Source organism: Barbatula barbatula, assembly GCF_947034865.1.
Source record: "Barbatula barbatula genome assembly, chromosome: 5".
Taxonomy (NCBI): domain Eukaryota; kingdom Metazoa; phylum Chordata; class Actinopteri; order Cypriniformes; family Nemacheilidae; genus Barbatula; species Barbatula barbatula.
This window is the reverse complement of record NC_136769.1, coordinates 14,862,274-14,885,093: the sequence shown is the minus strand read 5'-3', so window position 1 is coordinate 14,885,093 and position 22,820 is coordinate 14,862,274. Positions and strand designations below refer to the sequence as shown.

At 38.5% G+C, this 22,820-nt stretch overlaps 3 protein-coding genes across 6 annotated transcripts; 1 reads left to right on the top strand and 2 right to left on the bottom strand.

The window, feature by feature from the left end:
- fmnl1a (formin-like 1a) lies at nucleotides 1–13,723 on the bottom strand. Of its 2 annotated transcripts, XM_079456892.1 has the most exons (26): nucleotides 12,874–13,723; nucleotides 10,363–10,446; nucleotides 7,749–7,835; nucleotides 7,495–7,568; nucleotides 7,314–7,397; nucleotides 6,982–7,125; nucleotides 6,773–6,884; nucleotides 6,613–6,689; nucleotides 6,429–6,522; nucleotides 6,166–6,240; nucleotides 5,936–6,046; nucleotides 5,560–5,709; nucleotides 5,328–5,429; nucleotides 4,833–5,115; nucleotides 4,491–4,754; nucleotides 4,285–4,409; nucleotides 3,993–4,195; nucleotides 3,672–3,906; nucleotides 3,513–3,581; nucleotides 3,347–3,427; nucleotides 3,088–3,217; nucleotides 2,842–3,005; nucleotides 2,645–2,746; nucleotides 2,325–2,423; nucleotides 1,592–1,697; nucleotides 1–1,286 (listed from the first exon to the last, which is right to left on the bottom strand). In XM_079456892.1, the coding sequence occupies exons 1-26, from the start codon at nucleotides 13,036–13,038 to the stop codon at nucleotides 1,210–1,212; spliced, it is 3,297 nt and encodes a 1,098-aa protein (XP_079313018.1). In that variant the 5' UTR covers nucleotides 13,039–13,723; the 3' UTR covers nucleotides 1–1,209. The 2 variants fall into 2 exon arrangements, with proteins under 2 accessions (XP_079313018.1, XP_079313017.1); XM_079456891.1 differs by having other exon boundaries at nucleotides 4,491–5,115.
- Nucleotides 13,724–14,991: 1,268 nt separating this feature from the next.
- On the top strand, nucleotides 14,992–20,870 carry mlx (MAX dimerization protein MLX). 2 transcript variants are annotated; one of them, XM_079456152.1, is made up of 9 exons: nucleotides 14,992–15,123; nucleotides 17,941–17,980; nucleotides 18,101–18,190; nucleotides 18,331–18,440; nucleotides 18,522–18,624; nucleotides 18,726–18,825; nucleotides 19,187–19,256; nucleotides 19,331–19,388; nucleotides 19,480–20,866. In XM_079456152.1, exons 1-9 carry the CDS (start codon nucleotides 15,082–15,084, stop codon nucleotides 19,572–19,574), a joined length of 708 nt encoding a protein of 235 aa, XP_079312278.1. In that variant the 5' UTR covers nucleotides 14,992–15,081; the 3' UTR covers nucleotides 19,575–20,866. The 2 variants fall into 2 exon arrangements, with proteins under 2 accessions (XP_079312278.1, XP_079312277.1); XM_079456151.1 differs by having other exon boundaries at nucleotides 19,187–19,388; nucleotides 19,480–20,870.
- Nucleotides 20,519–22,709, bottom strand: psmc3ip (PSMC3 interacting protein). Of its 2 annotated transcripts, none has more exons than XM_079456153.1 (8): nucleotides 22,562–22,709; nucleotides 22,374–22,474; nucleotides 22,119–22,208; nucleotides 21,896–22,007; nucleotides 21,604–21,749; nucleotides 21,386–21,439; nucleotides 21,255–21,314; nucleotides 20,519–21,080 (listed from the first exon to the last, which is right to left on the bottom strand). In XM_079456153.1, the coding sequence occupies exons 1-8, from the start codon at nucleotides 22,581–22,583 to the stop codon at nucleotides 21,024–21,026; spliced, it is 642 nt and encodes a 213-aa protein (XP_079312279.1). In that variant the 5' UTR covers nucleotides 22,584–22,709; the 3' UTR covers nucleotides 20,519–21,023. The 2 variants fall into 2 exon arrangements, with proteins under 2 accessions (XP_079312279.1, XP_079312280.1); XM_079456154.1 differs by having other exon boundaries at nucleotides 20,818–21,080; nucleotides 22,382–22,474.
- Between the last annotated feature and the right edge of the window lie 111 nt (nucleotides 22,710–22,820).

Here is a 22,820-nt window from a genome sequence, read left to right as displayed (position 1 = left end):
TACGGTACAAATTCCCCCAATTTATTTAAAATACAAACCCCTTTCTTAATACATAGGTTATATAAAAATACTGCTGACTTCTCTGGGTGCTTTTTACAATATCATTAGCATAATTTTAATGAGAAAAGAACATAATAAAAACTGAAATACAGTGCACATTAGTTTAGCAAATTCATGCACAAATGTGAAGGTACACCGACAAAAAGAACTTGCAGAATATACTTTATAAAATCCTCGTAATAATTTGCACAAATATTTTTTGGGCAAAATGTGCTGCTCTAATTCAAGTAAAACTTATTAGCAGGAATAAAGTTAATTCTACTTATTAAATACATTACATTTGTTGAAATATGAAGTCAATATTATTTAAAGTAAACAAAAAAAGATTACATTGAACAAAAACTGTCTAACTCAAACTTCACGGTTCACTTACTTTCATATTGAAATATACAAATTTTTACAACATAGATGGTGAAGTGAGAAGTGGCTGGTGGTCTCTGTAGCACAGTTACTGTTCAATAACACACCTCATGGTTAATGTTGTGCCCCCCTCATCCTAGGCACAAGCACCGCTCCTCTGAATAACGGTAACCACTTAAAGAACTCAAAACTTAAAAATAATACAGAAACTCTCCTAAATCTCAAAGATAAATCAACACAAACCACTTTCTTCTTTTTACTGAAACACACTCGAAATAATGCAGTCGGATCAAAAGCAAGATCAACTGCCAAGGTAGTTATATCTACAAAAATTATTTATGTAGTCTCAACACAAAATAAGTCAACTTAATTTTACCACTTTAAATGTATTTAATATTATAAAACTGAGTTGGATTTAATTAATAATTTGTTCAATTAAAATCATTTAAACTAAATAATTTAGTCTTAACAACCAAAATTTGTAGATTTTATTCCCAAGATTTGTACGCCATTTCAACTCACATTTCTTGTTAAAAAAGGAACCTGGTTTTATTTAGTAAAAAATCATAAAATCTACTAAGGCACATAATCATTTTTTTCAGTGTTTAAAACATTTGTTTGCTGTATTATTTACAGTTTTGTTGGGTTCTATATAAAAGATCTTCTCTGACGTTAAGAATCTAACAGACATTAACATATAAGAATGTGTGATAAATGTATGGACTGAACATATTTTTATTATGTAAAAATAAATGATTATTTGAATGTATGTACACAACCATCCACTGTTTACGGTAATGCCTGGTTTTCCTGTCGTGGAGCTGGTCTCCGGCCGTCTGCTCTTCTGTAAGGTGAATTTCGCAAATCTGAAAACACAACATCAAGACTCCTATCATTCAGATTGAAATATCATTTTGAGCAATTTCCAGGACAATAACAGCTTTCACGGCCACTATAACTGGTAACAGGTCTTTTTTTGATATTTCTCCAAAGCGGAGTACAAACTTTGAATTGTAAAGACTAAACAAGCTTACTGCAAAGCATACCTATCCAGTGCATTGGTTAATGGGTTCGTTAAAGACTAAATAGGTACCATATTTTCCGTGCTAGTAGCTGTATTGTGATTTGAAGTGATTGTGATATAATTTCAGATTTTGTTATGCATCATTACCTGTGATTATGCCCTCGATGGCCCCATCTGTGACCTGTGGCTTCACCTGTCTCTTCTTCAGCTCTGCGATCAGATCCATCTGAGGCATTTTGGGCATCATGGGGCCCTGAAAGACAAATATGGAGATTAACCGTTGCTTCATTTGCATCAAGATATGAGATTTGAGAACAGACTTTGGAATACATCATATTTTTAATGGCAAACAGCATTTCAAGGTGTATTTTGGCCATTCCAGTCCAGTGTCTGTTGAATTTCAACTAAATCAAACCTCAGGAATGTCATAAAATCATCCAACAGCTTTGTCCATCACAAAACCTTTTTTTTTGGTTATCACATAAAATATATTATTTGAACTTTACCTCAATACAGGTACAAATATTACTGTTGTTTAAAAGTAAAAATGAAAAATAATTATAATTGGCATCTGGGGTTCCAGAAATAAACAGTAAAAAAGCTGTTTTCCTGTAAAATTACATGTTTTCCACATTGAAAAATCACAGTTACGCTTTTTAACATTATACATGGAAAATCTGAATATGAACATTCTTTTACAGTGTTTTTTCCTTTGTATCTGAGGTCTGAAAAATACGGAGCTGAAAATAATTTAGAAATGGTCTATTTAACACGGCTGCCAATACAGTATGAACAATATGAGGCCATTTGCCCTCAACTTGCTCCCTATGAGGCAATAGGGAGTACCAACTGAACATATGCAGTTTCAGAATTGTCAAACCTTTTGAGGACTGCTGTCTTTCTTTTTTGGAGAGGGGGCTGTCTGTTCTTCTGCAGCACTCTCTTGCTTCTTCTTCAGCTGGTTGTCCTGTTCTGCTTGCTGTTCAGTCATTAATATGCAACAATCCAGTTAGCTTCGCACTTTGTATGTATCGCTGCTCATTTTTCATGTCTGTTTAATATTCTATTCTATTATACATGCAATTCCCTTACCATAAACACCTGATCAAAGGACTTGATGATATGCTTTGAATATGTTTGTCTTGATATTAATATAACCAACAGGATTAGTATAAATAGTACTGATGGTAAATCTCTCACCTTGTAAGCTTTCATAAACCTCACAAAGAGTGGGAAGAACATGGCCGGCTGCGTTGTCTTTGGGTTTTCTCCAAAATACTCGACTACAGACAAATAGGCCTCCTTGTTTGAGGAAGAGAAAGAACGGGATTTGCATCAGTCATGTAAATAATTCCTTTGTGTTGCAGTGGCTAGCCTGCATGCTTCAATGGTCTCACCTGTGCTGACTTGCCATCTTTAACAAGTGAATCGAGAACATCACTGTTTGCTTTAACAAACTCTTTCAGCGCTGGAATGTCATCCTGCACCAGGAATTCTTTCTTGGTCCCTTCCATTCCTCTCTCCAGAGATCTGACATCCTGTAGCACACTGTCCAAAGACACTGAGAGAGAAGTGAATGATAATCCATGAGCATTGATCTGCACTGTGTATCCGTATGTTTTTCATTTGAAAATATGTGTTACCCATTGCAGCCTTGTCTATAAAGCGGAGTTCTGTGTGGAAGGAGTTCAGCTCAGGGTATTTCTCATGTACCATATTTGCAATAAAATGTATCAAAGTCTGTGATCGGTCTGTGGACTTTGTGTCTAAAAGCTGGAAGACATGATAGAGAGCAAGAAACCTTTAAGTTGGATTTAAAAAATTGTAAGCTGCTACTCATATTGATCCCTCACATTGAATTGTACACAAAGCTGAAGTGCTACATCAAAACACGACACTCACCAGATCAAGACTCTGAAGACGGAATCCATACGCTGTCCCTCTTTTATTACTGTTCATGTAGTTCCCGAATGCCAGAATGATCTGTAGCATGAGATTGACGATAGTTCAGACGGCTTTGAAGGCATTAATGTTTCTAAAAACAAATGTGATGGACAGAGCTTCTCACCTCTAACATCTTTTTAAGCTTAGACGAAGATTTGATCGACACGGAAGCTGCTATGATGGCATCCAGTTGCTATAGAAACAGGTGGGACAAAGTGATGGATTTGAAATGAAACTCATGTCTTGTGAGGTGGGATTTTAGCATAACGTGATGTCAACTGACCGGCTGAAGGCGTTTCAAACTCTCAGGAAAGTTGCCCATGAAGGTGAGGGTATTGATTCGTTGAGCGAGGCGTGGGATTTTAACAAAACGACTCATGAAGCGATCCTCCTCGCTCAGGTCTTCCATTGGGCGTCCTTCTTTCTCATAGTTCTGGAGAAGCTTCTTCTCGTACTCTGATGGGATAAAACGCTCCAGGAGCTCCAAAAAGTCGAGACTCAGAGACTGCTGATCATACCTGGATGCAAATAGAAAATATGATTAAAGGCAAAGAAAAACCCAGCATGAATTTATCTGTATTTTGTAGGGGATAAAGATACATACGTCTCAATAGCGGTGCAGATGGCATCGGGACTCATGCCTCCCTTACGGAGGGTGATGGCAAGGTTTTTGGCTTTGTTAGCCTCCAGAAGAGATACCTTACTGGGGGCTTTCTCAGCCACCTTGATCTTGAGCTTCGAAATATCTGCAGGAGAACCCTGGGCTTTGGTTTTAAACTGCTCCGCAAACATATCCATATTCAACTCCTGTGAGAGTCAATAAATAAATGAATTAATTCAAATAACTGACTCATTATTTCAAATGCATTTAAAGTCTTTGTGCATTTAGCTTGTACCCCTAACACGTGTTCATCATCCAGCTCGCTGAACACAGTTCCTGTCACTTGATTGGGCTTCAGAGCTTGCCAGTTCAGCAAAGGCATCCTGAACTTTGTTTGTATTGGCTGCCGGCTCTTCGCTCCTGTGTGAATGGGTAAAAAACATGACTAAAATGTCATTGCAAGCTCCTTTTAGGTTTTCTCTTTAACTGTTGTCCCCTCACCTGTGTCAGCTCCAGGTGCAGGGGGAGCACCCGGAGGGGGTGGCGGCCCAAAGCCAGGCGGGGGTGGAGGCGGTGGTGGTCCACCACCACCAGGAGGGGGAGGAGGTGGGGGAGGAGGAGCACCTCCACATCCAGAGGGAGGGGGTGGGGGTGGAGGAGGTGGAGGTGGAGGTGGAAGCTCTGCAGCTCCAGGTAGTGGAGGAGGTGGAGGCGGGGCTGCGCCTGGAGGGGGCGGGGCTTGTGCCGCAGGCTCTGATACTGTAACTATTAAAGGGAAGTTCAAGTCAAAAGAATATTGGCCTTGATGATTTAAGGAAGAGAAATAAACCGATATTCCTGTACCTGTGTGAGTGACGGTTTTCTCTATGACGACTGGAATTACTTCAATGTCTAGACTTCCAGATGCCGTGCGCTGCAGACGGACCAAACCTTTTTCCTGTAGCTCATTCAGCTTCTGCTCCAGTCTGGACTCCTCTTCACTCGCTTTCTCTCTGTTTCTTTCTCTCTCTGTATGTGATGGTTGAGGCAGACGCTCCTGCTCTCGTTCTCTCTCTCTTTGAATCTCTCGTTCTCGCTCTCTCTGCTGCAAAGTGCTGACCTGACCACACGACTCTTTCAAGCTCTCCTGTTAAACACACACAGGTTTAGAGTTGGACACTGGCTGAAACTTGACTTCTACCACAGTAGAACTTAAAAGTATGCACCACAATGGTAAAGTAAAAACTATAACAAATGGGTTGCATGGATGGATGCTTGTTAATAAAAGTTTAAACGTATGATTTGTAATGAACAAAATATAGTATGGATAGTATGCAAACAGTGTAAGCACTGTGGTACCTTCAACAGTGCCGCCTCTTTTGTGGACTGCATGAGCTGCTGCTCCAGTTCTACCATTTTTTCCACTGCTCCATTCTCATATTCCTGCAGTCTGGCATTCAGCTATAACACAACACACACATGTGGGTGTCAGTATTGCAAACTTAAAATATACTTTTAGCCATATGTGTGACATCCTGTATATAATTATGTGCAAATATGCTTGTGCGCACAGTGTATGTTTGTATTTAACCTCTGCATTGGTCTCCTGCAGTTCTGTGAAGTGCTCCATTATTTCAGGTTTATTCTCGGCATCCTCCAGCAGAGCTCCCACATCAAACACATTATCTAAGTATGCTTGGATCTGCACTTGCAACTTCTCACTTTCCATCTCTTTTAGGGACTGAAGACCCACAAACAAACAAACAATTTTAAGGAAGAAAGATCAAGCACAGTTTCATTATGATCCTGCTTTCGCATAGTGTTATAACATTTATTCAAGTGTGCTATTCACATACTTTTTATAAACTAAAAATAAGAAAAGAATACCTTTTTATGTGATTCAGTAATATGTTTATCTATGAAGTGGATATGCTTTAATAAACTAGTGAACTGTACAGCATGTTTACCTCTAAATACTGGTCAAGACACAGCTGAGTAAACTCATATTGAAGATGTACACGGAAGTTCATGTTCTCCACTGAGTGGACCACAATGTTAATGAACTGCATGCACGCCACCTATAAAGGAACCCATTGAATCATGAATCCTGTGGTCACATTATAACATGTGGTAATATCACAAAACAATGCAGAAGTTGAATCTTCTTCATAACAGGTAATGAGTGGTCAGAACTCACCATGAAGTCTACGTTGCTATCATCATGCATGAAGTACTCCATGAGCTTCTCAAAGCGGTTCTTCTCTCCACTCACCTGTGCCACATTAAATGAGTGTTTAGCATGATAGCAAACTTATTTTTTATGACTATATGACTAAATGACTATATTATGTCTACAATAGTTCATCCATTCATTTGTTACATTAGTATGTGTGACATTGCGTGTTGCATCTAGAAACCCTACATAAATAGTTCAGTATATGTGTGTGTGTCTGGCCTTACATCTTTAAAGTTGTTAAAGGCAGAGATGATGATGTCATGTCCTCCTCTCACCAGACACACTGCCGCCAGCAGTTCAAGCACCAAAGCCTTAGTCCTACGTGACATATGCACAACGTATAACAGTATATAACCAACCTCCACTGACAATCACCACGACCCACACAAGTTACGTAAAGCCACATACCTTGGGTTTTTGTTGTTGAGACTAAGTGCAATTTCATTGACACATCTGGGGTGATTCATGACCAACGTGAAGCCCGACTGTTCCATAAAAAAACAAATGAGTCAGGTCAGGTTCTCCTAGAATAACCTTTCTAGTATCTTTAGAGTAGATCTGTAAATACCTGGTAATTCATGATAGCACGCAGACACATAATGCACAGATGAACGTCATCTCTTTGGCTGGCCATGCGAGCAATTCGAAGAGTTTTTCTGCTCTGGGCCAAAGAAGTTATGCTGGTTTGGAAAGGGATAGAATAAATAAACTTTGAGTACTGGAAATGAGAACAAGCTAGTTATAGTTTCGGTATATTGTGTTGTGTACTGCTTTTACCGGACAGTGAGTGCTCGCGCCGCTCTGGTCATCCCATGTGTTGCAGAATGATTGACGGCTTTGGCCAGATCTTCCACTGATCTCTCTGACAGCCTCCTGCCATCTGATACTGAGCTGCCATTTTCCACAGAATCCAACTCAAACCTGATAAACATGTCAAATTCATCAGTTGCATTTATTTAGTGTTGTTACTACATTTAACAGCATGAGGTAAATCTGTTTACATCGGAAGAAATAGAACTGGAAGCAGCACAAAAAGTCTTCATAGACAATGACCGTTGATTCTGTAATAGTATTGATAAATATTATTAGTAATAACAGAATAAACGTACGGTGCATCGCTCTGAGCATAGGACAAGTAGTCCACAAGGACATCCAAACCTTGGTTTTCCTCATTGAGAAACTCCTGAGCCCACCTACAAAATAACAAAGTATTACAGTTGTACATGTTAGGAAATATGTCTGAAAAAATAAATAACAGAAAAAGGCTGACCCTCAAAATAAATCACTAACCCTATGTGATTGGTTCTCAGAGAGATCTCCAGTTCTCTCAGGACTTGTGTTGACTCCTGCACACGTTTCTTGAACTGTGGAGAAGAAATCACAGAGATGAGATGATCAATCGCTTGCTGTGCATCAAGACTTTGACTGTGTTAACTTTGTCTTTGAAGTCAGTCGGTGTGTGTCAACACTGACATGTCAGACGCATAAATGAAAGACAACATGAAGGTGTGAGAGATGAAAGTGAGAGAGTTGACTGAACTGACCCTGCGTGTCACTCCACCCTGGTCCTGGTAGAAGCTCTTGATTTTAGTTAGGTAAGCTGAGGGAGGGTTCTTCACCTGAAATCTCTCCTAATGGACCCAGAAAGCATCAGAATCAATGAACAGTCAAGTTAAATTGTATGAATTTTTTTAAATGCCAAAAATCATAAGGATATTATTCTAAGTAAGGATCATGTTCCTTGAAGATATTTTGATAATTTGCTACTGCAAATATATCCAAACTTGGCCAGAAACACACCTACAAAGTTCACTCGCTGCTACACGCTATATGAGAATTTTCCCACTGAAGTTTGGTATCTATGTAAAGCTTAGAATTTCTGATTTCGGGCTCCTCTATTCTCCACGACATCATTACAGCGGTAAGCCAATGGAGAATGTTAAAACAACCCTGTTTCTTCTTAGCAGCGACCTGCTACTGCACCTCTGATTAACAATTTCACAGGTGATTTTCTCAATATTTGGATTTTAGGATGCCTTAGATTCCAAAATGTTAAATAGTTGTATCTCGACCAGATATAATCCTAACAAGCCATAGCCTATGTCACTGGAAAGCTTATGTTTTACAGCAAATCCTACTTTCGAAAAAGATAGGTTTTGTTGTCCAGGGTCAGATACAGTATACTACAGATGTATTGTTCAGAATACATTATCGATTGTGTGCCTCAGATGCCACATCAACTTGCATTTTTGGCATGCTCAGCTCAGAGCCATTGAAAAACAGAGTTGCAACATAAGTGTCCGTTGGAACAATGGAATGTGGAAGTAACTCATGTCATGGAGGGCTCTAATTGGTTGTTAAGTTGAGACGTAAGGAATACCGTTTCCGGGTCCAAGCATCTATTCATTTCAAGCAGGGCTACAGCTTAAACAGCATGGTTTACTCGCATCGCATATTTAATTAACTCACAGTATACTCTATAGTCTCCAATATTTGAATAAATTATGAATTAATCACTGACTGGCCATGTGGGACTTTGTTACAAAGATTAAGGTTAGGATCATATATGACCTTCCATATATGGTCGTGCTTACAAAACAACCGAAAGAATATTAATTAATATTAACATAAATAAATGTATAAATACAATTTAAAAATATATATATATAAATAATTATATTTTTCAATGAAAGGTCTATAAATTATATAATAAAATGAAATTGATTGACTGAAATTTTTGTCTTGTTCATTTTTCAGCGTTCTTTGTGTTGCATTTACTTGAAATCATTGATTATTTGATGATAAATTACTTGTGCATTTTTATGTGAATGTCTTAAAATTATTTAGCATTGGTATGTACTGATGATCATAGAAGCATAAGAAACAGATGAATGCATGCATACTGTTAATGTATTGCACATTATACATTCTTCCTAGTCAAATTAAACACAAAAACTTATTAAACTCAAAATGTTATCATAAATTTTATCAACATAGTAATCAGTGTATATATTGTGTTGGCATTTGGTGAAATGTGTTGCAAATACAGCTGCTTCCGCTGTCTCTCCTGCTCATAGGCGTAATTTGCGGGTGGACGGGTGGGACCCTAACACTTTTTGTCAAGTCAATTTTGTCCCCACCAATTATTGGAAGAAATAGTAAAAGCATTTTTTGTGTCGTCTTTGTCCCCACCACTTTTCAAAACAAAGTTACGCCGCTGCTCCTGCTTAAACCAATTCAAACAGGCTGACAGTTTGGAACTATTGAGAGCTCCATGAACCACATGACCATGTGGTGGCGAGATCAAAGTGTGTAACAACTCTATTTTTCAACGGCTCTGGCACAGCTTAGGTTTGCATCTCGCAGTTGTTATAGAGACACAAATATAAACACAGGAAGTGCGTAACCACTGCTTCAACATCTCAAGGTTCTGACGTCATGCCACTACAGTTTCTCAGTTTCACCTTGGTTCAACTGCTCACAGTTTTGACCTTACTTATGTTAACACAAGCTTAAAAATATTTAAAAACATTAACAGAGATATAAGATGACTTTCTGAACATTGTAAATATATGGTGAAAGAAGCACAAAAGTAACATTTTCCATTTGAATGAATATTAAGTGTATTCCCACAGTACGTGAAAGGAATAACAGATTCAGGTTTATTAATGAGTAGGGATGATAATATGTATCGGTTACAATGTAATTCCCCAACCTGTCAGGCCTATTTTCCAAAAAACCATAAAAGAAGATTTTTTGAAAAACACTCCTTTGACTTCAATTGTATTGACACAAAACCTCTCATTCTCAAAACATTTTCTTTTGTGTTCAAAAGAAGAAAGAGTCATATACAGATTTATAAAATGAATAAATGATATAACTTTTCTTTGTGGGTGTATTGTCTCTCTGAGAAGTATGCAGAACAACCCCTTCTCCAGTCCTATTTCTGTCAAAGTTTTGATATGTCTAAATGTGGTCAACTAGACAACGTCCCTGAAATATCACACCTACACAACAGACATGTGCTGTTTAACTGCTCAGAATATGCAATGAATTACTCATTTAGGAGAAATGAGGGGAAGAGTTACAACTCAAAAGGGTTTAAATGATTGATAGTGAGCGCTTTGATGTCAAGATGTAAAATGATTATCAACTCACCTGATCACAGACGAGCTCCCATTTCTTCTCATTGTCATACTGACTGAGAAGCTTCATCTTATCTGGAGGCAGATTCATAGAGCTCTGGGAACAGAGATTAGAGGGAAAGCTGTGCATCAGGTCAATTGTCTTAAACAGGGTTGTGCACGCGAATAGATCCATTTAGTAAAAGGTTTGCCGATTCCTCATAATACCAATCTGTTTAATATAATACTAATGCCTGCAGCGATTTATGGGTTTGACAATTAGATGTAGACTTTTGATAGCGTTTCATCTACCTTTCGTCATAAATGTTACCGAGGACAGAGATGCACGACATCAATGCAGCGGATCAGTTGGAAATGTGATCATTCATCTCTACAAAACTGATTCTTGAGTGCTGAAACTAAATAATATATTTTACAAATGAATTAATCCACAGTTATTCACCTCTGTCCCTCAGATACAGCAATGATGAAATGGGCATGTTATTTTTTGTAAGGACTTTAAATGGGGGAAGTTTTCTAAAATCCTCAACAATATTTGTAACCTTTGTATGAAATACAATGGTTGTAACAGAAAATACAAGCATTATTTCTTAAAAACCCTACAAGATTTACAAGAACCTGGTCCTTGTTGAGCACATACAAAGTGACGTAATATTTTTTACATCTAATGAACTCCAATGATGTCTAAATGTAAAGACATAAAACCTTATTCTTGTCAAAACATCTTTGTAGAGTTACATATAAGAGATATGAAGTCTTGGTTTGGTTTTGGGGAAAGTGGGCTTTGATCTGAGTGAGTAATTATGTTATAGAAAATAATCAAATTAAATGTTCTCTCACTTATTTTTTAGGTTTCACAACCTTATGATAATAATTAGTCCTCTGGCTTATTATCAATAATATCCCAGCACTCAATTTACACTTTAAGATCACCATCATGCTGTGTTCGTCATCACTCTGATGCAATGCCACTTCCTGAAAAGGGTTGCGACGCTAAAATACAAATATCAATTTTATAAAAAGGTTTCTATTCAACCTTACCTAATACACTTTCGCAACCAACATCTTTAACTTTTTATTGTCACACAGTAAATGCATCTGTAAAGCAAACTGACAGGGTGCGGTTTTTCGCAAAGGGGTGTAAAGTGCCGTCTAGAAAAGCTGTGTTCTTGGGTGTTTCCTCCTGAAGCAGCAAGAAGCTTCCGCTTTGAGAGTGGTCTTCTTTTTTGCTTGTGTGCAAAATGAATAATAGCAGTTTTAGAAAGATATTGAGCAGAAAAAAACAGCAAGAACAACAAGGTAGGGCTGGGAGGAGTACGTACTGTGTGGTCAAGGGGAAAAGGCGGCTACATTATTATCGTATAACTTAATAAATAAATGGGTTTAAGAAATTTATGAAAAAATTACTTCCATACTGTGGAGCTTACACCATATACAGTATGTATCCAGTAACACAAAATGGTTTTTGGTCATTAAAGAATTTAAAATGTTCCTATAGATATTTTTTTATATGATTTGTTCATTTAAAATGATATGCCACAGCCAAAAAAGGTGACATCACATTTAGGAGAATAACGGATTAACTTTGAGTGGTTAAACACTGATGAGATTACGTCACTGCTGTCTTACACTACACTTAAAGGGACAGTTCACCCAAAAATAAAAATTCTTTCATCATTTATTAACCCTTGAGTTGTTTCAAATCTGTGTAAACTACTTTGTTGTGATGAACAGAGAGAAAGATATGTGGACGGATGTTTGTAACCAAACAGTTCTTGGCCACCATTTACTACCATGAACAATTTTAATGGTAGTCAAAAGTGCCCCAGAACCGGTTGCTTTCCTACATTCTTCAAAATATCAAATTTTGTGTTCAATAAAAAAAAGAAAAGTTTCCTACTATGGCAGTCAATGGTGGGCAAGAACTGTTTAAAAACAAGCATTTTTTTCCAATATCTTTCTCTGTCTTCACAGATTTGGAACAAGTTGAGGGTGAGTAAATGGAGACAATGAATTTTCATTTTTGAGTGAACCTTTACAGACAAATGTGAGGTCGGCTGTTACACAGGGCCTCTTCTGGTCTTATGACTTCTCTTACAAAATGTCTTAATTTGTCACACCGCCACTACAAGTTCCTGAATGATAAGACCATGTGGAACTGATGTTACTGTATTCCGATTCTGTTACAGTCAATCTTGGTAATAAATTATGTTTATATTGGATGGATGTCAGTAGAATTCTCCCCCCCAAATTCTTTTGCAAATGTCAAGTGAATTACTGTATTTAATTGCATGTGTGAGGTTCTTCTTCAATATGTTTGTTGCTCTAGCTAATCCTGTATGTAACCCTAGAGACAGAAAAGGTAATAAAGTCAAACTCTTTATGTACTTCCTAGCACCATGCCATGTTTTTTTTCATTAAAACAGGAAGTCTTTGTGACTAACTGCCTCATAGGAATATTGTCTTGGGTTTAGAGTTAAATAAACATTGTGAATGTTATCATGTCTGTGGATAACTCACTCACCAAAACCACATTGAAGCGCTCTTCCAGCTCCTCTTCGGGGGGCATTGGTAGTTTTGGAGGGGCATTTTTCTTTTTGGGTATGGAGGGAGTGGGGTAAATCCCACCTGTTGAGCCCTTGCTCTCCTGCCCTTCCATCTGTTCCACCCCACCTGCTGCATTACCCATCACGGCCTTCCTTAGGAATTCCAGGATATTGTTCCTAGAACCACCACTGACAAGTCGAAAAGCCCAGTCTCTTAAATAAAACTATTCAATACTAAATGGCTCCTCAATCCACTGGCAGAAAAATACACTGACGTGTTCAAGGTCAGTCCGGTCCAGAACTTGTGGAAGCACACAGACTCCCTTTTAGAATGTGCTTTCAGTACACTTAAAGCTTAGAAATAACAAAAACTGACCGGAAATTGAATGTAAGTAACCTTGTCCATTCCAGAATGATGTACAGAAAGATCACACTTCACAAATAGAAAAACCCCAAATATTGAGTATTCTCCGCTTTCAAAATGGAGGAAAGAAAAACATGCACCTTTGCTTGGTAAAAATAGGAACAAGTGATACTTCTGTTTATACTTTCACAAAGAAGACAAGATAAGTCCAGAGTTGATCTCCTCCAGTGTCTCTGTGTAAAACATGCTGGTTACCGGTCCAATGGGCCTTTATCCACGAGTCTCAGCCTTCTGCTTGAGTGTTGGAGCATCTTTCTCAAAACGTTCTGTGTGTCCGTACCTTTCCTCCGATCAACAGTACTCAAGTGTCTTTCGACAGAAAATGCAAATGTTGGCAAATTCACATGAAGGCACCTGTCCAGACACACTATTGTGTGTTGCTAAAATGAAGGAGAAGCAAGTGTGCGGGCAGAAGGAAACCACAGAAAAAGCAGAAGCATCACAGCTTCCTGAACACCTCGCCCTACAGAAAGAGAGAGAGAGAACGAAATGGAGGATGCGTCAAATTGTAGTCACAGATGTTTGTATTTGAAAAATTAGAAGGCCTTTGCATCTGGCCATGTGTTTAAGTGAAAAATAACACACTTCACTTGTGTAGATTATGTACTGCCTGTTAATTGTATATTTTGGATATCCTTTTGTGAAGTAAATAGACTTGTCTTACATGATGACGTCATATAGAAGCAAACCATTTAGAATCACAAAAGATAAAGCATGTTATCTCACTACACTGAATTGATTTTAAGCAAGCGTTTACCATTGGTTGGGAAAACAGAGAATTCCTCTCATCCCATTGGTTAAGCCAGTGCAACATTTTAATATTGGGATGGTTCGAATTATGATAGTGCCAGTGTTTTTTCATCTTCTTAAAATTCAACCAACAAATTAGACACCATTGTTTTTGCATATTAATCGAGGATATGAAAAGTATTTTACGGAAAACGCACACGCTTGATTCTGTCCCGTAAGAGTTCATGTGTTCCAAAAAGATCCTGTAGAGTTTTCTGCATTGTCCGTTAACCTTTAGTAGAGCACCACCGTGAGGAATACATAAACAGACACACTATTCATCTCGATGGAAAGGTGGGTCTTTATATCTGGTTTTATATCGGATAAAAGACTATTTTTGCAAGATGTAATCACACTACTCCAAAAGCACTTCCTGTTTAAGCTTTCACATTGAAACATTTTACGACGCAAGTAGGCTACATATTTTTCAAAAGTGCTTGTGGCTTATTAAAATTGTCTGTAGTGTAGAGTCAATGCAATAAGTTACATTGTGACCTTGTCAGTGAAAACACAGCTAAAGCCATTTTGTGTGCTGGTGTTTTTCTCTGTGGCTTTTTTGCATGAAATCATGTGAATGTAAAACATTCTCTGTGCCCTTATTGACAAAGGTCATGTCAAAGATTGAAATCATAGTGAAATGAATGGCTGAAAGCGGTGATGTTCATGATCTCAGAACTAGATCATATTTCTGGTCATTTAGGAATAGAATAGGTTTCACGTTTTGTTGCAAATGATGTACTTTATTACATAAAGCTCTGTTTTTCCTATTAATAATAATAATACTGCAGGTCCTTATGAATGGCGTGAAACAAAACATACGTTTTCTAAGTTATAACCATGAAAATCAATCGGTGAATGTAAACATCTGACAGACGGGAGCTGAGGACGCGCCAGTGGTAAAGGTCAGAAGTCAAGTGAAGCAATGGCCACCAGAGGGCGCTGTTCCTGACAGCCCGTCATTGTTTATTCCAAAATGACGGAAAACAGCGCGTCGCCGGAGGATCCCTGGCTGAAAGTAGGCAAAACTATTGAAATAATTACTGTCGCTTGACTCTCTTAGCTGCTTACACCAAATAACCGTCCTCAACGTGTTTCTCTTTATCTGTGTGCGTTTTAAATAGTTGGATTCACTCCTTAGCTCAACTGGCTAGCAGTCGAGATCAGTAAGTCAGAGGATCAATTGTCCCGCTCCAACATGCGCTAAACTTTCGACGTATCTTCTTAATAACTATTTAGACAACAAATCACAGCAAAACGGGGTCACGGTGTTCTGAGATTAATGGACTGTTTTTGTTGCTTGTCCTAGAGTGGAAACGGTGTGACAGATATGTAGGAGTTTCTGCTAAGCTAGCGTGCTGGCTAGATTGATTCTTCCTGGGCGTGGCCTAAAACTCTCAAAGCGGCCTAACGTTAAAACACGAGCATCATATGTACACTTTCAGTGTCTTCAAAAACACTCTAATACAGCACTGGGGTTTTATCTTGCGTGGCGAATAACGTGGTGAAAGCCGTATTATGTCCTAACGTGCTGTCTAGAACTTAGACAGCTCATCAGAGTTTAAAGATGAGGTAAACACACTATCTCATATTCATCATTAGTGCCTATACATTAGTATTTCATACGTCGTATCTTAGAAGAGTGTTTAGTTTGATCACAGTTATAAAAGAAAACTACAGCTGTACGATTATTGCCGAAAAAAGACGAGCTGCTGGAGGCATGCAGGGGGGGCAGAACTACAGCACGAGCACACAATACATCATCGTTTACATTATGCACATAACGTTAAATGCCGATTGCCAACAAAACACAGACATATGACTTAGTTTGACTTACCTTGTGCAGTTCATGTACTGCATCTTTTAGCACTCGGACCGTGCCATCTATCATTTTCAAATGATCTCCAAATCCAGCGTTATATCCACCGTTTATATAACATCCATCGCTGAAATGCCACGAACAAACAGACACAGCTCAACTTCTCAGCTGCAGGCCCACAGCGCAGCCCATCTTGACACCGTGCAGCCAATCTTGATAAGTGGATAGTCCTATCGCTCTTCGGTTGGTGCGTGTGCGGGCCGTTTCTTTCACCTTGCCGCGGGTGTGCACTTCTGGGAGAATCGCTTAATAAAAGGAACAGGATCACTGTTACGACACAGGGATCCAGACTTATAAAAAATGTTCCGATACAAGTTTGAGTGCTAGGGGAGTGCATCAAGCACAGAAATACTGTCATACGTCCAACTCGTTTTTTAACAAGTTGACCATGTTAAGCATGAGAAGCCAGCACGTCTAACAGTGTAAAGAAGTCAGAATGCATGAAATAGTCCCCTGTATTTGACCAGTCGCTAGTGATGGGAAGTCCAAATCTTTTCAGCAAACCGGTTCTTCCGGACAGTTCGTTTCAAAGAACTGGTTAAAAAAACCAGTTCATCGGTTCTTTTACGTCCTAACGTTATTTGAATTATTCACTTTCTGGCGTGTCTGACATCTGACTCGAACTAAACCATTTTATTATTCCGTTAGTCCAATACTGAACTGATCTGGTGTGAAGGGAGAACTGTGTAGCACGATCAGCTCGTACTGAACGGTTCTCGTTCTCGAGTCAAGAACCGGTTGCAACAGCTTTGTTCATTGCAAGACTTAAATCAGATGTAAATTGAAGAAATGCATCATCATGACGATGATGTTTAACGGACAGAAGTTAGGATTACTGATTAATTAATATATTTGAATGTGTTGACTGTATTTTCATCCTGACGCATGAACCGATAAACTGGTTTTTTTAACTGGTTCATTGAAATGAGATGTCTGGAAGAACCGGTTTGCGGAAATTAATCTGACCTCCCATCACTATTTTACATCTGCAAATAAATTACCCAAATACAGGCACAGTGATGTGCAAACTGTGATTTAAGTCTTAAAATGAGTACATTTTCATTAGCGTTTTACAGAAACTGTATGATCCAATATGATTTATTTGTTATTTAATTAATTTACGTTTCCCCAGATTCTTCCATTTATTTAAGTTCTAAGTTCATGTGCACTGGTAGCATAGCCCTTCATCAGATGTCCACATTGTTCAGCAGCTTCTCGCTGAATCACACATGTTCAGTCTCATCAGTTCTCAAATCGGACGTCAAATCTCGGTTCAGTATACTGTTGATCCGAAAGCTGTTGCAACCGGTTCATGACTAGAGAGCGAAAACCGCTCAGTATCAGCTGATCGTGCTCATCAGTTCTCCCTTCACACCAGATCAGTTCAATATTGGACTAACTGAATAATAAAATGGTTTATTTAGAGTCAAATAGACTGTCAGACACGCCTGAACGTGAGTAATTCAAGTAATTTGTGAATAAAGTGCTTAGTGAAGACGCAAACTGTTTTGAACCAGATCGATCGGTTAACTGAAAAGAACCGGTTCAAAAGAACGATTCATTCACGAACCAGCTATTACAACCTGTCACTGTATTGTCTTGTTCAGGACATTCTGAGTTGCTGCTGCATTTATATGCAGCGTTCTGTCTAAAGAATAACAGGAAAATAAAGAATAAAATATGCCCTAATTTCTACAAGCTGTAAATGAAAGCGCTACAATGTAACAATGATTGCTCAATCTGAGAGGTGGGAGAAAGATTATGCATGTCATTTAAATGTCATAGTTTGTGGATGTCATTTTGGACACATCACAGCAGGGAGTCAGAGGTGTCCTAGATAAAGGTGAGACAGGACAGGTCCCGCTCTGTTTACAGGTTGTTTGGTCCGTCGATGTTGTTAATTTTTCAGCTGTGTCTTGACTGTTCTTCTCTTTCTACATTATCATCATGTCCCAGCAGACAGACGGGACTTTCAGCGACAGCGGCTTCGACCACAGTAAGTACCATAACCATATTAAAAATGAAAGTTTACTACTTGCACAGAATTACAACCTACCAATTAAGACGTCATAAAACCACCCGTATATATTTACAGACTTATTCTCCACATCTTTAGGTTTCTTTGCAGAGAGCGCTCGCAAAGGAATTGTGGTTTCAAGAGCCAACAGCATTGGATCCACAAGTGCCTCTTCAGTACCAAATACAGGTAACAACACTACATTCTCCTGAAATGGTCAAATTCTTTTTTTCCTGCTGAAAAAATCCACAAGAATGACAATACTGTCTTTTCTAGATGGTTTTTCAGTACTAGGGGCAAATAGACTGTTTTTATTCTCTTTGATTCAGATGATGAAGACAGTGACAACAGACACGAGACTCCTTATAAGGAGTCATACAAAGACCGGAGGAGACAAGCGCACACTCAAGCTGAGCAGAAACGTAGGGATGCCATAAAGGTATTGGATTTAGTGCCGTCATTGTTGCCAAAAAGTTGAAAGGCATTGTTTTGATTTGCATGTGTATCTGTGTGTCCATAGAAAGGTTATGATGACCTGCAGTGTATAGTGCCTACATGCCAGCAGCAGTCTGAGTTTGCCGTGGCTACACAGAAGATGAGCAAAGCCACAGTTTTGCAGAAAAGTGAGAACCTCAAATCTTCATTACATATTTATAGTTATAGTTTATCACATGTCCCTGGAATGGAAAAACGTTGCAAATCTTGTGTGCCTGTGTGTTTGAAGCCATCGACTATATTCAGTTTCTCCACAAAGAAAAGAAGAAGCAGGAAGAGGAAGTTTCCACACTGAGGAAGGAGGTGATGGCGTTGAAGATTATGAAAACGTGAGTCTTTGCTTAAGCTATGCGTTCAGATGGGGCCCATCATCAACTGTTTAAACTTCGGTTCAGCCAAAAACTGAAGTTCTTTCATAATTTACTGACTTTCATGTTATTCCAAACATGTATGACTTTCTTTCCTCTGCACAACACAAAAGAAGATATTTTAAAGAATGTTGGTAACCAAACAACGTTGGCATTTTTTAAATGTTAAATTCTTTTGTGTTCTACAGTAAAAAGACTCATATACAGGTTTTGACCATCATGAGAGAATAAATAATGAAATCATTTTTACTCATGTGTTAACTCATCCCCTACTATAAGCAGGTCAAACAAAGTGTCTTAGATGTTTGTCATATATTTGTAGGAACTATGAGCACATTGTGAAGGCGCATCAGAATAACCCTCAGCAGGGCAGCGAGCAGGTTTCCGATCAGGTGAAGTTCAGCGTGTTTCAGAGCATCATGGACTCTTTGTTCCAGTCCTTCAGTACCTCTGTGTCTGTCAGCAGCTTTCAGGAGCTTTCTGCCTGTGTCTTCAGCTGGATAGAGGAGCACTGCAAGCCTCAGGTAGCACTCATGTTCTCACTCACGCATTTAATCGAACACCTCTTAAAACAGCTATTGAAAAGTCACTGACTGTGTTTTGTGTCGTTGACAGACGTTGAGGGAGTTTGTGGTGACTGTTTTGCGGCAGGTGAACGGGCAGATGTACTGAAACTCTGGAGCTGTCTGCCTCTCAGGCAAAGGGTGTGATATCCCACACCCAGCTATTATCCCATTGACAAACACTGTCTCGCTCAGAAATTCACACTGTGCATCAGGGAGTAAGCACACTAATGTATTGGGGTGCATTCTAGAACCCTAAACAGCGACTGGATTACCTTATTCACACAAGTATTGACTATTAAAATACAGGTATTCTGAGTGATTTCATGCAACAGTTGTCATTTAGGTAGCTTTTATTATCTATAACACTAGTAATTGAGGGAACTACATGTATTTTTTTCTTTTAACTTCTGGTGATTCAGAAGCACATTTTTATCAATATCTTAAAGGGTGAGAAGTCGAGAAGACAAAATTTCTCTTTCACATCACTGTTCATGTTGCTGAATACACCTCAGTTCGAATGTTTAATCATTTGTTCTAAATTCTGAAAACGAGCAGTTTCATCAGTATTTGTTCAAATGAGCTTTGTGGATGTAATGTTTCTTCGTTTCTCTAATTCACACCCTGAACTGTGAAATACATTGTGATACATCCATCGAATTGCTAAATTAGACACCAAATAGCAGTCATTTTATGATTAAACTCATATTTACATCATTTTCCAAAGCACGACTGCATCCGCGTACAGCCTGTCGCTGGAAAGGGGAGCTGAGAGATTTGAAATTACACTGTGATATATCATCATCATGTACTTTCTATTTGTTGAGATCAGTTTTATGGGTGCTATCAAACATGCTTTAATATCATCAGCTAAGTTCCAGATATCTTAGTTCCTCTTTCAAGCCATTGTCTTTGAGATGCTATGACCAAAGATTGCAGTATCTATCTAGTGTACGCACAATGAAATGACAAACCTTTTACTGTCATTTTTGTTAAGCTGTATGACAAGCTTGTGTAGCTCGATTTCAAGTGTTTTATTCTGAACATTTGTTAATGTTTTGGGTTCTTGGTATCAGTATGTTCTCTTTTCTGTATAAACTATCATTAAAGACACGGTCACATCCGTGCACAGTAACATCTTCATGTGGTTTGACCACCAAATATATATGAATCATTTAATGAATGTTAATCAAACAAAGAATGAATTTACAACTGAAGTCTACTCAGGAAAACAAGACATTTTTCTGAGACTTAAAACTTTTGCTGAAAAAGGGACATAATTTACAAGCCATAGTGGAGCGGATGTTAGCCCACAGAAAAAGGCGAAATCATGTTACTAGACTAGTGCTTTTGCATTTGTGACGTTGAAAGAATCTGGTTGAAATATTTTTGTATCAGTATCATTTTTACTTCAAAAATAAATGTTCAAACGTATTTACAATGTTTTTGTCTCTCTCAACATTTATACATCACTTTTTTCGACAATGCAGTTCTTTCTGTATCTCAGATTCGTTTCTGTCTTACATCTAGTGTCGGAGCTTCTGGTCTCCCAGCAACGGTATCCATGGCACCTGAATTAAATCAGTAATTCCAGCATCAAATGTTGGGTATTGTCACTTTATGGTCCTCATCTGTTTCAATCCCAGCCTCCTCCTGATTGCAAATATAGCAATAAAATAAGAAAGCTTCTGTTTAGAAGCATCCACAATAAAACAGATGCTGTCATTCAGGCAATTTAGAGATTGTTGTCTGCTGCTGCAATGGTCTAGTGTTTTTTCTTGGTCAGCATAATATCAGATAAAGACAATATTGTAAGAAATACCTCACCAGAAATTGTTTCTTGCTCTTTGGGTACCCCTCCAAAACAGATCCAATCATATCAGAAACCTGTCAGGATTGAAAATCACAGTTTGAAACTTTTAAACCGCAAATCATAAACCCCAAATATTTTGAATTACCAGTCTCTTCCTTTTCCTCCACTCCTTCACATAAGTATCTCGCTCTTTGTAAACCTGTGGATTGGGAAATACATTTAACTACACAGTATCATAAGTGTAAGGGATAAAGTTTGTTCTTATTATTAACAAATTAGGCGTCTTCTTGACTACATTTTCTAAACGACTATTTGAATATTTGGACATTCGATCACCACGCGTTTAAGAACACAGATTCAGACCTTCTCCCTTTCCTCTGGGGTTACATGGTTTGTGGCTGATAGAGTTTTATTCAAGCGCTCTTTGTATTCAGAGCACTCTGCCTGCAGCTCCTGGATCTGGATCTTTACCTCTGCTGTGGTTAAAGAGCTGTTCAGCTCTTTTAACTCTATGGACAAAAAAAGGACCTTGATTTTGATCAAACACTGCCTTTGTGTTTATCAAATGACCTTTTAAATATTTCTTAGCAGAAAAAAGAAAGGTAAGCTGAGAAGGAGCAGGTGTGTGCATTAAAACATCACACCGAGCACACACCTGTGTCTAGCAGTCTGCAGCTCTGTGAAACGCTCTGTGCTTCAGCATTGAGTTCTGCAATGCGGCTGTCCATCTTCTTCAGTTCAGCATCGCTCACATCAGCAAACTGAGACTGGGGGGGGATGTCAGAGACCGTCAATGATCAACCAACCACAGTTGTCTTAAGATGAAGGGTAAATTGTCTTCATCTTATTATTGGTGGTATATGGGGAACAGGACCAACCTGATCTGCAAAGTAGATTTTCTGCTTGCCATAGACTTTCTCTCGAATCTTTCCTTCATGGGCAAGTTGCTCCATGGCTTTGACCACTGCCTAAAATAAGATCAGAGACACACAGCACGGCATATACAATCATTTAACCTGATATATCCAGTCACACTGAAATACTATGTTATCGTCGATGCGCATTAAATTACAATCGCAACTAAAAAGACTTGTCATGATTAGTTCAATTTCATCAAAAACAAAACATTTTACCGTTTTACCCAAGCCACACTGTTTCTGTAGGTTGGTAAAGACATCTTGAGCACTATACGGTCGGTTCTTCTCATTCAGGTAAGCGAGGATCTGTGTTACCGCTGTTTGTGAGAAAAAGACGTATAGGTGACAGACTTGTTAACGTTTATGAAAGTCTAACCAAAACAGCATTAAAGACGATTACGCACCTGCGTTGTCTTTTTTGCTCATGGTTTATTTTAGTCAGAGTAAAACTGTCAACAACCCACAGTGTACTGTTATTTACTTCAGTCGGCTTTTCGCGCGTCAAACTGAATTGTGGGTCTGCCGATTACGTCATTTCCGTCGTCTGACGCTGGTGGTAGTCATAGAAACATGTAGTTTTTCTTATTTTTTCAATTGTTTGAGGGGAAATATATATGCTACAGGGTTTTTGTAACTTATTTAAAAAAAATCTAAAAGGAAGGC